Consider the following 16,487-nt stretch of genomic DNA (forward strand, 5'->3'; position numbering starts at 1 on the left):
CAAGACAATACCTTTGGTGATATGTCTGCAAGACAATGTTTTTGGTGACATGTCTGCAAGACAATGCTTTTTGTGTCACGTTTGCAAGACAATGCTTTTGTGTCATGTCTGCAAGGCAATGCTTTTGGTGACATGTCTGCAAGACAATGCTATTGGTGACACGCTGCAAGACAATGCTTTTGTTGACATGTCTGCAAGACAATGCTTTTGGAGTCACGTTCGAAAAAAATATAAGAGCGACAAATCCATTTCCACAATCCTAAGAAATCTCAGCTAAAAGCAGAGCCCGTTGTACGATTACGACTATATCATAAATGTGCTTTTGGTGACATGTTTGTAAGCCAATGCTTTTTTCGACATTCAGCAATGTTAGTATCATCTATAGTGGGGCGGTCGGTTAGCCTAGTGGTTAAAGCGTTCGCTTCTCGCACCGAATACCAGGGTTCGATTCCCCATATGGGTACAATGTGTGAAGCCCATTTCTGGTGTCCCCGGCCATGATATTGCTGGAATATTGCTAAAAGCGGCGTAAAACCATATTCACTCACTCTTAATCGTCCATATAGTCTAAATAGAACTGTACAGACGTAGGTCAAGTCAAAACAACCCTACCTACCACTGTAGCACACGTATACCGTTTAAGGACCCGTGAAGATTCCGGGCTAGAATAGGTCTTCAGCAACCCATGCTTGCTGTAAAAGGTGGCTATGCTTGTCGTTAAAGGCGACTAACGGGATCGGGTGGTCAGGCTCGCTGACTTGGTTGATGCATGTCATCGATCCCAATTGCGTGGATCGATGCTCATGATATTAATCACTGGATTGTCTGGTCCGATTATTTACAGACCACCGTCATATAGCTTGAATATTGCAGAGTGCGGCGTTAAACAACAAAAAAACCAACCAACCATATACCGTTTGAAGGTTTTGACGATATGAGTGTGATGAAAGCTAATATCTCGGGTACTTGTATTCATATTTCTATTTCTAGTCTTTACGGCAGAACAATGCTATTTTGAGGTAATACTATTCAATTGTAAATTAAAGTCTAAATATTCATTCCCATGAAACCATGTCAGCGGTGCGGATAATTACGCTACCCTCCCTCGCGCGCGTGAAAAACCCCGCCTACACGAGGTTTCGACTTTGAGCTAGTGTTACCCAACGTCCTGGTCATAACATCTATGAAAAGCATTCTGTGTTTTTTGCCAGCGAGCATAGGAGAAATAGGATGTCAAATCGAATAGTAAAGAAGGTCAAATTGAAGCCTGTTGCGGACATATACTGTCTCGGAAGGATATGGCCTTCCATTGTGCACTATAAAGAGACATGACATAGAAACCCAGAGAATGCTGGAGGAGAGAATTTCCGCCCGTGCACGTGTTTGTGCCCAATATGCCGTAATGGGCGTGAGCGTGGGCGGGAGAGTGTGTCGGGGGCAGGGTGGGGTCAGTTGTATCTTAGTTTAATTCAAGAATCGACGCTAAAAATACGTAACACTCAACATGGCAACTTTTTTAAAAAGGTGCTCCCTAAATCACGTATGTCCCTGTTGAAACTAAGGAAGCCCCAATACACACAACCACACTTTGAACACAATTTTATCTATTTGTCCATGCCAGTACATATGTCTGCGTGTGTCTGTCTGTGTAAAACAAAACACTACATTGGGTATAAAAGCCAAAATAGTGATGAAAATGATATGGATGGATCAATGAAAATTGGTGATGACACCAGGTGTTCTCGAAACAAAGAAAATAATTCAGACAAATTTTACCTAAGGGCACCAACAAATTGATTTTGATGCACAAAAAAAACGTGAGCCGAGTTTTACGCAATGATAGAGAACGTGTTAATAACCACGCTGCCCAACTGTTTTATTACCGCGTACCAACCGAGAAGATTCCGGGGTAGAATAGGTCTTCAGCAACCTTGCTTGCCGTAAAAGGCCACTATGCTTGTCGTAAGAGGCGACTAACGGGATCGGGTGGTCAGGCCCGCTGACTTGGTTGATGCCGTCATCGTATCCCAATTGCGTGAATCGATGCTCATGATGTCAATCATTGGATTGTCTGGTCCACACTCGATTATTTACAGACCGTCTTATGGGTTGCTGAAGACCTATTCTACCTCGGACCTTCACGGGTGAGACACACTTTGACTTAGATAGGCTCTGATGTAAGTAACTCGTATTAAAAGTATTACACAAGAAAACCTGCGTCCTTGAAAACTTTAGACTTAAGCCTCAAAACATACCTGCAAACTGCTATAACAGAGTTTAAATCGTCATTTCTTGCTCATTTTGTATCAACTCATACACAACTTCAATGCATATTTTTACATATTCGTTTCGTTATTCGTCTTTGCAGAGCTTTTAGCAGTCATTATCGTCTGGATTAAGTGCAATATATGTGAACATGATAAATTACATAATTTTTAATGTGAGTTCCCTATTTAAGAAGATGCACTATAAAATGAATATTTTCTCCTTATAAGGCATTTCGTATCCTCGTGATGCACAGGTCATGCCTACAACATAGTTGTCGCCATCAGATATATATATAGATAGACGGCTGCCCCACGTGACCATGTCCCGCCTAGCCCGGACATACAGTATCGAGGATGTACATGACACTCTCAACAGTAGATGAGTTTTATATATCTTAAAATGCTGTTCTCACGACACATGCTTTTATACCGTTACTCACTATTTTTATATTATAAACATAGGTCAGTAGGTCAAGTCAAATGACACCATACTGTGGTATCTCATTAAATCTTCGTGTGTGTGTGTGAGAGAGAGAGTGTGTGTGTGTGTGTGAGAGTGAGTGAGTGAGTGAGTGAGTGAGTGAGTGAGTGAGTGAGTGAGTGTGTGTGTGTGAGTGTGTGTGTGTGTGTGTGTGTGTGTGTGTGTGTGTGTGTGTGTGTGTGTGTGTGTGTGTGTGTGTGTGTGTGTGTGTGTGTGTGTGTGTGTGTGTGTGTGTGATATATATCACACCCTGTTCGTAGCTTTGATAGTTATCCATGTGTTGCCACTGAGAAATCATCTGCAATCATGTGTGTGTGTTTTTACCAGGCTTAACAGAATGTGTTTCTTCACACAATGATAATCGAAAGGTGGTTGTGATTGATTACTACGTGAGCTCAAAAGAATGTGTTCAGGAAATTACGTCATGGTGGAAGGCAGTGACAACATCAAACATGTTTGATTATTATATTTCTCTTCTCGGATTGAGGAACAGAAAAGACAAACCAGTAATGAAAAAACGCATATACGTTTGTGTCAACAGATCTCAAATAGGGGTATTATCATACTCCCGGCCTTTGTCATGACACTTGTCGCGGAAACGAGGACCTTTTTTTGTTGTGAGAACAGAGCCATGCACAAAGACCAAAAACATCACTTAAACAATGGCCACCAGTCAGCACATTGCAGTCAGATAAATCATTTACTAGTATATATTTCCAAGATTTAACACATTCACACACTCCCAACTTTTCAATGGTTTTAATCGGTGTATTTTTTTTACATTTCCGTAACGTACAACACTCCTATTAGGACCACCACCTGTAACCAAAAAATTAATCTCAGTCCTTCGTAATGCTAACGCTAAATAAATACAAACAAAATCCAGGATAGGTCCTTTTCAGTACTCCCCCTATTGCCTGGGTGATTTGCTTATTCAAATTCTCAAACAGCCTTAATAGCTACGGTGAAAGTGTGTACAAACATGTTTGTTTATGTCATACTTGTCTGCTGCAGTACAACTACTGAGACGGTTAAGCAGAGACCAGCATGTCTACAAGGGCTACACGCCGCCATGGTAGAGACAGCTCAAAGTCCATAAGCGTCACTACCGACAGAAATAAACTTTATACAAACTGCAGTGAATGCAAATTGAATGAAATCCTGTATTTACGTCAATACACACGTTCCGCTGACGTCAAGCGCAACCTCGTGTCACGTGTTAAGTCTCTAAGTTGAATGGGGTGTGTGTGGCCACCCGTTCATTCATGACGCTGTCATTGCTACAAGTCGGTGGATGAGATTATATTATCATTTAGATAACAACTTTAGCACCATATTTGGAAGGGATATATAGTATGAAAGATGTGTTTCATTGACAGAATGATTATCATATAGTATGTTATAAAAATACATAACCTAGTATATAACCATTTTATCTGTGATGACATACTTCTAAAAATAAACAATGTCATGTTTCAAATTCACGAACTTCATGGCTTGCAAAAACATAATTTAAACCAGTTTCTAAGTCCAGCAAGTTGTCAATTTCAAATCTTATATTATCTGACAGGTATTACCTGTCATCTGGTTCCATAAAGAATATTGTTAAAAGCGACGTAAAACGATACTCACTCCTTAAACACGAAGACGCCTGAGGGTCTTGAGCAACCCATGCTTGTCGTAAGAGGCGACTAACGGGATCGTATGGTCAGGCTCTCTCACTTGGTTGATGCAAGTCATCCCCATTGCGTAGGTCGATGCTCATGATACAAATCACTGTGGTCCAGACTCGATTATTTACAGACCGCCGTCATATAGCTGGAATATTTCTGAGTGCGGCGTTATACATCCAAACAGACATAAACACGAAGAGAATCTTATTAATGCTATTGTGTATTAAAATGTTGTTTTGTCAGAAGGGCAACACGTTCATTTTCACAACTTCATTAAAATCAGATCTTAGTTCTCGCTACCGCAAAATAAAGATCTTAGGTCATGCCATTACGGGTCAGGTCAGAACGACCTTTCATTCGACTTATCAGAGCGTCGCTTCGAGCCACAATCATGCAACCTCGAAAAGGTTGATACGGGGTATTTCGAAAACAGTTAGGGTTGTGGTACCGAGTCCGTCAAAATCATCGTCTGTCTCTCGCTACAATGGGATACACATTTGAAACGGATAAAAATTAAGATACTTTTCCACATCCCGATGGAAGTATTTCAATATAATACTGGTCATCTGTTAGACATTCCATAATTTTCTTTAGTTCATTTTTCAAATTTTGAAGCAATATTATTCAAAGCGCAGTCTGAAATGAAAGTGGCCAGTTTGAAACTAGTGCCGTAAAGCTCGGGAAAGCTGCTTTCTGATTTGCTAACGTCTGTCAAAGTACCCAAACGTCGTTCTGATGTGACCCGTATGAAATGTCCTCAGGTCATTGTTTAGCGCTAGGGAGAACTAAGGTCTAATGAGATTGAAATATTCATGACCTCAACACCGGAAGTTAGATCTCGTAACAAGTATCTTACGCAAGGGCAGAGGCATGTACATACTTCTATTTCACATGTGATAATAGTTTGATTTGCAAGTAGACCCACTGAAATTGACTTGTGTCCACTTGATCCACAGTTCCCAAAATTAACATCTTGAAGAGTTACGAGATTTCATAAAATTGTTGTGGTGTACATATAAATGATATGATTTAATCCTTGAAGAATAATTTGATTGTACACGGTAACGGATACATAGGATCAAGGCTAAAAACCTTCGTATCTATTTAGGAGTTTTATATAACATCCTGAACGCATGTCAATAGCCGATCCTGTGTCCGCGCTAATTCTTGGCGTCACAATTTTGTCAGCTTTTGCATAATATGATACATGTGGACATACAAAGACCAGTTTTCATATAATCAAAACAGTCACACATCTAGATACCCACACAAATATATATATATATATATATATATATATATATATATATATATATATATATTTGTGTGGGTATCTAGATGTCCACATGTATCATATTATGAAAAAAACATATATATATATATATATATATATATATATATATATATATATATATATATATATATATATATACATATATATATATATATATATATATATATATATATATTTAATCCCGTTTTCAGAACATTACCTAACAGCCTGAAAGACAAAACAACCATTCTTGGATGATATATGGTCTTGTCAAGGTCGGGAGGCTATTCTCAGTGATATATCCTAGTGTGGGTGTACCATGGCGTTACTTTGAAAGTAACCTTTTCTCTAGCGCTGTTTGCTCGAAGGAAAAGACGCGTGTGTAATCACGAATGTGTAACATGCAGCATTTGATCCCAACACAGCCGAGAGATGTGAAACTGAGATTATAAAACCCCCGTAGGAAGGGGTCTCTGATACCAGATGGTTTGGGAAAATCGATTGACAAATCCTTGTTATGTTTTGTTGGAAAATACTTCTCATCAGTACGGATTCAGTGGCTGGCATGGCGTGACACACTCATGCCATACTGGCCACGGCAAACAACGTTAATTACCCCTACAAATAGGAACAAGTAGTCTAAATGTGGGACTAATATACATATTTACGGTAATTGCGTTATTAACTAGTTCTGTTTAGGTCAGTTTGAATAAACACGTGACCGCAAAATCCTACAATCATATATAAAAGCATGTGCGTGTGTACGAGGGGTTTGCTTTTAGAATACAAATTTTGCATTTTGCATAATTGCCTGTGGCAGCAGTTTCTGCATCCCAGCATCAGCAAGTGCATGGAGGAGGCGGTCACATTCCGCGACCCCCTGCGTTGGCGGAACACGGCCTAAATACAAGTCAAATCTGCCGGAAAGGCGTAGGGGACTTAGAGAATGTGTCATTTGGCGGTAAAATGTGCACAGCGTCAGCCTCGGCTATCTGCAGCAACAGTGACGTCCGTGACAAAACACTTCAGCGACCACATCGTATCTGACGTATGTCAAGGTCACACTGACCACATGTACTGATATTATTAATATTTGAACTGTTCATTTAAAAATTATAGCCACAACGCAATACGCACACTAAATAACGACCGCTCGGTGGGGATAATACATAGAGAATCTCCCCCGAGTGCCTTTTGATATTAAATATATGAACACGAGTTGATAAAAGTGGAAATATTCCGAGGCTAGAGGATAGAGAATCTCCCCCGAGTGTCTGTTGATATTAAATATATCAACACGAGTTGATAAAAGTGGAAATATTCCGAGGCTAGAGGATAGAGAATCTCCCCCGAGTGTCTGTTGATATTAAATATATCAACACGAGTTGATAAAAGTGGAAATATTCCGAGGCTAGAGGATAGAGAATCTCATCCGAGTGCCTTTTGATATTAAATATATCAACACGAGTTGATAAAATTGGAAATATTCCGAGGCTAGAGGATAGAGAATCTCCCCCGAGTGCCTTTTGATATTAAATATATCAACACGAGTTGATAAAAGTGGAAATATTCCGAGGCTAGAGGATAGAGAATCTCCCCCGAGTGTCTTTTGATATTAAATATATCAACACGAGTTGATAAAAGTGGAAATATTCCGAGGCTAGAGGATAGAGAATCTCATCCGAGTGTCTTTTGATATTAAATATATCAACACGAGTTGATAAAAGTGGAAATATTCCGAGGCTAGAGGATAGAGAATCTCCCCCGAGTGCCTTTTGATATTAAATATATCAACACGAGTTGATAAAAGTGGAAATATTCCGAGGCTAGAGGATAGAGAATCTCCCCCGAGTGTCTTTTGATATTAAATATATCAACACGAGTTGATAAAAGTGGAAATATTCCGAGGCTAGAGGATAGAGAATCTCCCCCGAGTGTCTTTTGATATTAAATATATCAACACGAGTTGATAAAAGTGGAAAAATTCCGAGGCTTGCCGAGGATTTTTGCCACTTTTATCAACGAGTGTTGATATATTTGATATCAAAAGACACGAGGGTGAGATTTTATTTATCATCCAACATCATTCTTCCGACTTTTTCAATTTGTAGACAGTAATTAGCAGTGTTTTCAGGGTAAAAAGTACTGCTAACAGCTTCAGTAGCAGAGCCATTAGTGATGTCATTTGATTGTGACGTCATGGTAACCAGTGACGTCACAATGGTCTGCAAAGCACGATAACAACAACACACGCACACGCTCAAAACACACACGCTCACCACACCACACACACTCATAACACACACATATACACATGATCACAACACACACACACACTATCACAACGCACACACACACATAACGCACACACGATCACAACACATACATACAACACACGCTCACAACACACACACGCTCACAACACCAAACAAACCCACACTCACAACACACACACGCTCACAACAAACACATACACACACGATCACAACACACACACACTATAACAACACACACACACACACACACACCACACACACACACACACACACACACACACACACACACACACACACACACACTCCAGTGACTGGAGGCCTGTTAGTTCTTGGTTCAAAACACATTGCCATATACCATTTTCATTTCAACAAATGCCATACTGTGAACCTGTATGAGAGTTTAAGAGAGACCCTGTCCTCATCACTGACATAAAGGCAATGGCACCGTGGTCGCTGCTGGTCCACTGGCCACCAGTATTTTGGTTCGGAGGGACCAAAGGTGGCTGGACAGCGCCCAGGTCTTGTGAGTGGCCAGGTGTATGATTCTGCACGTCCACGCCGTGTAACATTCATCAACAAACTTTGTCATGACATTATGTTGACTTGTAAATTGACTTACGACGTAGTATACACATGTGTAAGAATCTAGAAAGACTGTTGGATAACATGTTACATCAGCGTACTCTGGTCTTTAGAGAAACATACTCACCATCTCTACCTACAATGACTGGCACCACTGTTACCAATCAGAGATAGTCACCGCTACGTCACAGCCAAAAATAGATACGCGCTGCGTAGAACGGTGAGACCGGTGCCAATGAAGAATATGATGAATGTCTCACATATTAGTCACACCATTTTTATAGCGATCGATACCTTTGTATAATGATATCACTGATTACTTGGGAGTATTTAAAAAAAAAAAATTATTAGAATATACAAGAATACGAATGTGAAATTATTTACAAAACCCGGTTCTTTGTTGGTTTTCGGTTTTTTGTGTGTTTATTTTACTTTTTAAGATTGCATCACGTTTCATAGTACAGAAAATGACGTATTTTGAGATACAATGCAACATTGTTGACCTAGATTAAAACAAACTGTGTTGACCTCATTAATAGAATATCTTTACTACACATTGGGACAAATTGATGAAGATATGTCTTTCTACCACAGGACTGAGGAAGTTTGTTTTTTTATACAGTATTGCCCATGTCATTTTTTTAAATGATAATATTCGTCACACATGTAGAACATTTTTGCGATCAATACCATTTCTCTCCCCCGTATTGTGACAAGTACGACCATCGATGCCGTTGTCTTGTTGTTGTTGTTGATCTTGTAAATATAAACACCGTTTAATTATTGAAATAGCCGTTGCAGACAGAGAGTTGAGCGAGTGCGGAGATTATTGGCGAGACCGCCAGCACAACAGATCAATATAACAATATTAGCTCATTAGCTATTTATAGTCCACAAACGGCTAATAATATACAAGCACATGGCTCTAGACTGATACGATATTTGCCAATCTAGAAACTTCTATGCAATTAAATCTTGTAACATATGACCTGTAAGATCTATGACCTCAATCTGTTGCGAATGTCCAGCCAGCGTTGTACATATTACACAGTTTAGGCAGCTTCCCTGAGCCGACACTCGTGGTCCGTAGAACTAGATCACGAATGAACATAATGAGGAAATATACTAATATATTCAGCCTTCATAGTAGTGGAATCTCCGGGGTTGCCCTCTCATGCTTGGAGAATAGCCAAACATCACGTCACACCTTATCGTAAACACCTGTGACGTCACAAACAACACCCAAATAAGGCAGAGTAGACCACGCGTCACGTGACAGGGTGAGATCATTGTGCTATTTTTAGCGAATGACTAACAGTGAGTCACGCCAGTATAAAGCACGGTAGAGGTATTCCCTGCACAGAATATAACCTGACTCATAGCGAGAATCTCCAGTTAAACCACGGAAGTAACGGTCTACCCGAGTAACTACGAAATATAAGTGACAACTTCACAGGAATTGACTGTATGTCTCACGAAATCGTCAAACTGGCTACCAAAATGTTTACGTCTCGCGAGGAGGACTCAAGCTACACGACCGAGTCGAAATACGTGGCTGACATTCTATCGTCCATGGCAAATGGCGAGCCTGTAACCCCAAATGTACGTATTGTTTTCTCTCATATTTGTTCTAAGAACACAATTGTTGTTAGTTTTGGCGCAGGCACTGGCTAGGGCTTAGGTTGTGCACCGTGTGGCCGAACTAGCTAACCTCGCTATATTGACAGAGTAAATTTTTGTCGTGAATAAAACTGCCGGTCGGTCGTGAACTTGACATTGCGAAGTTCAGCCCCGGACCTGTCGGTTGTGTTTTGTATTGGGAGTTGAGAGAGAACCAGTTACTATGCTGTACGTAGATACACCACCCTATCCGCCTCACCTACCGCCATGCTATATGGCATCTTCTTGTGCCAAAATGGCAAGGGTAAGTGGACAAAGGAATTCTTACATAACATATACCGTTAACTATTTGATTATTGCAAACAATGTTCTAAAAGTAGCCGGGAACTTTGTAATTCAACGATTTCAGTTTCAAATTTCAAATTCGTATCGCAATAGTATGTTGTTATCAGACGCGGTTAGTTTTGCTTCTGAACAAAGCGAGCCTGCGCTAGTTCAGATCTAGTGACAGCAAGTCTCGCCTCCAGCCACAGCGCGTGGGGTCCTCGTTGATTGGCTGGCGGAGCGGGGTCGTGACCTGACCCAGGCAACACAGGCTCCTCATGATTTAGGTTCCGTTCTGAACGCTTGGTTAAATCCGTGACGATGACATTTGACAGATATAAAAGATAGGAGCTCGACAGGCCGCGAGTTGTTGCACTTGCATTCTCACGCTAAGGGAGAGCGCCTGTCAGTTTTGTACACTCGCGAGTTCTGTACCTACCAACAATGTCGGATTATTATCGAATGGATTATAACTGTAACCCGTACCCATGGGTAGGTAAACGCCTGAGCGAAACTTTCAAACTTTTTAAAGTATTTCACATTCGATTTGAATATACGTCTATACTAGAAATGTGAAAATCGTATTGATTTTTGGGGTTTCATTGATTTTAAAAAAATGTATTTTAAATGCGCACTTTGAGTTAAATGTGAAAATATGTTTGCTTTATACAAAATTAGTATATTTGTGTCATTTTTTCAGTACTCATTGCCTGGGTACCTGAGCGGGGTTACAACTGCCACGACCCCTACCCTAACACCAACAACCCTTGCCAGCATTGAGCGCACTTTCATCGAACTTCAGTCCGTGCCCGTCAGCTCGGCAAGCCAGGACCCCCTCACCCAGAGCGGCTTCGTCCCCCCCATTGTCGACCCCGTGTCCCAGGAGCACTCTAGGGACGGCTACGACTACAGCGATTCCAACTCCGACCAAGAATGGATCTCCTCGGCCAAACGACCCTACTCAGACGTGGACGGAAATACACCGTCCTACCAAGGATCCGGACGCAAAAGAAGACGTTATGATGATAAGGTAAATAAAACCGTCCATTCAATATTACAAATATTTTGCTGTTTCAAAATCAGCCGCTAAAGTCTTTGCCAATTATCAAGTATAGGTGTAGCCCGCGGCTGTTGAAATAAAAGCATTCACTGAGTGACCTGTCACGGTATTTTAATGATCACTGTCTTGTCACGGCTGATTAGAAGAGGCATTTAGTCGCGACTGAAAATACACCCTCCGGCACTATTCTTTAAAACATTGACTACATCAGACACTTCCTACTGACACTGCCTGGGGTATCGCCTTCATAGAGCACCCATTGAGATTTACGTCTTTATCGCCTGGGGAATACCATCTGTGTTAGCCTAATATCTTACGGGTAAAATCATTGTTATAAAAAGGACACATCAATATGTCTTTGTTCTGACACTAATGGCCGATCAGAGATTAACGATTCCTGTTAAGCTTCCCAGAAAATAATGAATCCGGTTGCGCTTTATGAGAATAGTGTGTTGGTGTTATTGTCACAATCGCTAATGGGCTTATTTTATTTTTTTAGGATTTAACTCCGGAAGAATGCGAGCGTCGGCGAGTTCGCCGAGAGAGAAACAAGGTTGCGGCTGCTAAGTGCCGACAGCGACGTGTGGACCACACAAACCAACTTGTGGACGTAAGTACTGTTCTGTCTAATGCTAAAATATCTCTCTCCATACATGTTGTTCTCAGGTGTAACATAATTTAACAGAGGGATATGTTGGGGACTGTCCCATTGCCGATAGTGTCTTAATAAATATATAACTGACTTAAATCAACTTCATTGAGTAGTGTTAACACTAAGTTCATTAAGACTTATCAATTCCAATTATTTTGATGCTGACTTGATCGGAGTTGCAGCGTTAGAAATTGGCACTCGTCCTGTAGACCTTGCCAAACTGCCCAATAGTTAAGGTATCACAAGGACTAATTTACCATTTCTTAGGGTTTGCTAAATGTTATCGTTTTAAGAACTAGTGGACTGGAAATGTTCGTTTCTACCGCTGAGTCGTGTTCAGCTCACGTTGTATATTGTATCCGTTGTATTGCTGTGCTTGTACTTATGTGCTGTGTGTTGTATTGCAGGAAACCGACAAGCTGGAGAGCGAGAGAAGCAACCTGGAGAGTGAGATCCAGAGTCTGCAACAGCAGAAGGATCAGCTAGAGTTCATCCTGCAGGCTCATCAGCCTCTCTGCAAGGTCGAGTCCGCCATCAACATGAAAGTGGATACGATCAAAGTGAAGACCGAGCCCCGTTCTCACGTCGCCTGTGCGGCCAACCATTCAGACTCTAAGTTCTCAACGCCCAACAGCCACAGGCCCAATTCTCTGTCCCTCGTCAAGCAGGAAAAGCAGAAATCTGTTGCCGGAGTTCCAATAAGTACGCCTTCCAATGGGCTGTTCTCCTTCAACGGATTAGATAGTTTAGTGGATGGAGGCACGGGTTTAACGCCCGTCTCTACATCGTGCGCCAGCCAAGCTCATCGCAGCTCCAGCGAAAGCGGCTCAGAAGCAGTAGGTTCTCCTACCCTCATTTCATTGTAAGGACTTCCCTTGTCTTAATTTTACCTCATCATTGAGCCAGTATGACTTTGCCTTTACCCCACCTGAGGCTTTCCCGGGGGGGTACTGCTGACTGGAGTCTGTGTCCTTGTGTCGGTGTGGCGGACGTATGCATGGAGAGAGACGGAAGTGCCTCCGCACAGCCTCTCCACACCCAGCCTTGCCGTATTCATACGCTTTTGTACGGATTTCTAATACATTTTGTACGACTCTTACATGTGGACAATGCTTCATGTTTCCTGGCTGACCTTTTATGGCAGCCTCACTGGACTTTATACGTATGTCATGGACAGATATTTATTTTCCACGTTGACCTCGCGGTTTCTGTGAAGATCGGGTGCATGTGTAATACAAAGACTGAGAAAGAGAGACTCAATTATATATTTCTGTGAACATGGAAACAGATTCGTGCTGGTCACGTGACAATTTGGTGCTGCGCATGTTTTTTATATGAATATGAAGTATCATGTCTAGGGCTTTATTATGTTCTTTTCATCTTTGTTTATAGAAAAATGAGACAATTAAATTATTGTCATACGCTGAAAATGAGTTTGTTTTCTTCATAATAGTACATAGTTTGGGGTAGGGTGGAGTAACACACATCCGCCGTTCGCCATGTTAACACTGATCACACCCGCCATCCCACACATACTGCCACTCTCCGTCTCCACATATATAATATACACACATCGTCACACCCTCCCCACATATATACACATACGTCAAGGGCACGCACATACCTGTAGCACTGACGATTAATAATTGTGTGAGTATGGTTTTACGCCGCGTTGAGCAATATTCCAGCAATATCACGGCGGTGGGGGAGGGGGGGGGGTCGACACCAGAAATGGGCTTCACACATTGTACCCATGTGTGCAATTGAACCTGGGTTTTCATCCAAAAAACATAGCCACGTGACATCATTAAAATAGGTTGACACAAACAAAACAAAAATATACAGCAAATAATATCAAGAAGCAGAATAATAATGGCATATTTTACAAGACTCGGCTCTCGATGGCTTTCACGAGACTATATTTGATTGAAACACAATCCCCAGTCACATGGTGTATATGCACATGACTCGTGACTACACAGCTGCAGTCCACGTTACGATGATGATGTCGCAAATACAAGGTCTTGGGTCAGCATTCTGGGTCAACCGCGCGACTCGATTTAATTTCCGACACCTGGTGGTGAACAAGTATCCGTTTTCAACCCAACGAGGACAGGAGAAGTGACTGACGTGTGTGTGCACGTGGAGGTCAACCTATTTTATTACATATATTTTTCTCTCTACTATTTTTTCACTCTGAATCTCATCGACAAGATAAGTAATGGTTGTAGATAACACAACTACAAAACACGCAGTTAGCTTTTTACACGCTAATGAAATAATTCATATTGAACGTTATGGAAATATATGCAGTTGGATTTGCTATCGATACCTACATAGTACATAGATCACGTAGTCTGCTTGAAACAGCTGTCCGTGAAGACACACGTTCCAAGCCACACTCCCCAGGCACAAACTAGGCAACATGAAATTAACAACACTTGGCCGACATCCAAGTAACTACAGGTTGACCGAGTATATATACTCACGGTGCAAAAGAGGCAAACCTCGCAGCATCAGTAGCACTATATACTCACCTTACTAGTAATAAACCACAGATGTAATCTATACTCGCCGTGCTACATTGTCATGTGTAACGGTATCAGTACAGATACGATATATACTCACATTACTAGTAATATACCACAGATGTAATATATACTCGCCGTGCCGCATTGTCATGTGTAACGGTATCAGTACAGATACGATATATACTCCAATACTAGTAATATACCACAGATGTAATATATACTCGCCGTGCTACATTGTCATGTGTAACGGTATCAGTACAGATACGATATATACTCCAATACTAGTAATATACCACAGATGTAATATATACTCGCCGTGCCGCATTGTCATGTGTAACGGTATCAGTACAGATACGATATATACTCCAATACTAGTAATATACCACAGATGTAATATATACTCGCCGTGCTACATTGTCATGTGTAACGGTACCAGTGCAGATACGATATATACTCACAGTACTAGTAATATACCACAGATGTAATATATACTCGCCTTGCTACATTGTCATGTGTAATGGTATCAGAACAGATACGATATATACTCAGGATGAATATGCTAAAACGTTATGATTCTGTGACAAAAATATTTGCGCATCACGCATTGACATATATAAAGAAAAAACACGCGTGATTAGACTAATACCATAAAAACATACCTGCGAGTAGGCTTGGTAAAGGTATGTATCCTCAAAGAAAATGACAAAATGTCTCAAATACAGATTTAACATAAAACAAAATTGCATATCGAAAATGATCGCATTTTCAAAACTTAATATGATTATTTTTTATCAAATTTAAACAGTAACTCAATAATTACTTCATTCAGATTTATACAGACGCCAGAACACCGCGTTTTCAAAGTATTGTGTAAACATCAATATTTTATTTGTAGATTACCTCTTAAATATATTCCATCCATGCCCAGCGTCTAAATTATGACGCTTTTATTCAGGTAATGAGGCCACCGGCTCAGCGTCTAAATATACCCTTAGAATATAGTTAAGAGCATGACAGATTTTGAAATGTCCAGTCCAAAGAAACAAAAAAAACTGTGGTATTTAATACTCTGAATATATTACTAAAATGTTTATTTGCTTTGTAAATAGTTGTTTATGTGTATTTAGGGACGAATCGAAAAGTCAACCATCAAATGAGACAAATACAATCAAGGATCTTATCTTCAATGCAACAACTGAAAGTGATTTATAAAAAAAACACGTCACAAATGATTTGAAATAGAGATATTCAATTTTATATCATTCGTTACATTTTGTTGAATATAGAATGTACATGGGTTGACCCGCGGATACTGTGGCGACCCACTCTCATGTAGGTCAGGAAATGTATGGAAACCTGTACGGGATGTGATTACTCACATGGTTAGTCATAGGTCGGGCACATTTACTTCCTATTGTTTTCAGCACCGTTCTACACGTTGCCATGGCAGCAGGTCATACTAATGGCAACTACGTTCGAAGTTATCGCTTTACGTACAAGTGAAAAAAACTCATGTAAATCCATGATAAACAATGGACTGTTGCCATGGTGAATCTGTCGCATATCGCATGATTACGCGACCTTTTGTATGTACTGGCTCAGTTTAGATAATAAGAAAGATGGTTTAAGTTTGCAATAGTTATGATAACCGATCCGGCATTGTTGATATGCTTGAAATTTAACAATCCAACGCCTGGCCTCAGGAGTAATGTAATTGACGTTGATTAGAGATAATTGATATGCCATTC

The 16,487-nt window shown here is 40.6% G+C and overlaps 1 protein-coding gene across 2 annotated transcripts; it reads left to right on the forward strand.

Moving 5' to 3' along the window:
* The first annotated feature begins 9,894 nt into the window (after nucleotides 1–9,894).
* On the forward strand, nucleotides 9,895–13,638 carry LOC139443029 (fos-related antigen 1-like). 2 transcript variants are annotated; one of them, XM_071223951.1, is made up of 4 exons: nucleotides 9,895–10,154; nucleotides 11,197–11,526; nucleotides 12,056–12,166; nucleotides 12,616–13,638. In XM_071223951.1, the coding sequence occupies exons 1-4, from the start codon at nucleotides 10,020–10,022 to the stop codon at nucleotides 13,072–13,074; spliced, it is 1,035 nt and encodes a 344-aa protein (XP_071080052.1). In that variant the 5' UTR covers nucleotides 9,895–10,019; the 3' UTR covers nucleotides 13,075–13,638. The 2 variants fall into 2 exon arrangements, with proteins under 2 accessions (XP_071080052.1, XP_071080053.1); XM_071223952.1 differs by lacking the exon at nucleotides 9,895–10,154 and adding an exon at nucleotides 10,200–10,988.
* The last annotated feature ends 2,849 nt before the right edge of the window (nucleotides 13,639–16,487 follow it).

The sequence above is a fragment of the Haliotis cracherodii genome, unplaced genomic scaffold (assembly GCF_022045235.1).
Source record: "Haliotis cracherodii isolate W230 unplaced genomic scaffold, xgHalCrac1.p SCAF_5, whole genome shotgun sequence".
NCBI lineage: Eukaryota > Metazoa > Mollusca > Gastropoda > Lepetellida > Haliotidae > Haliotis > Haliotis cracherodii.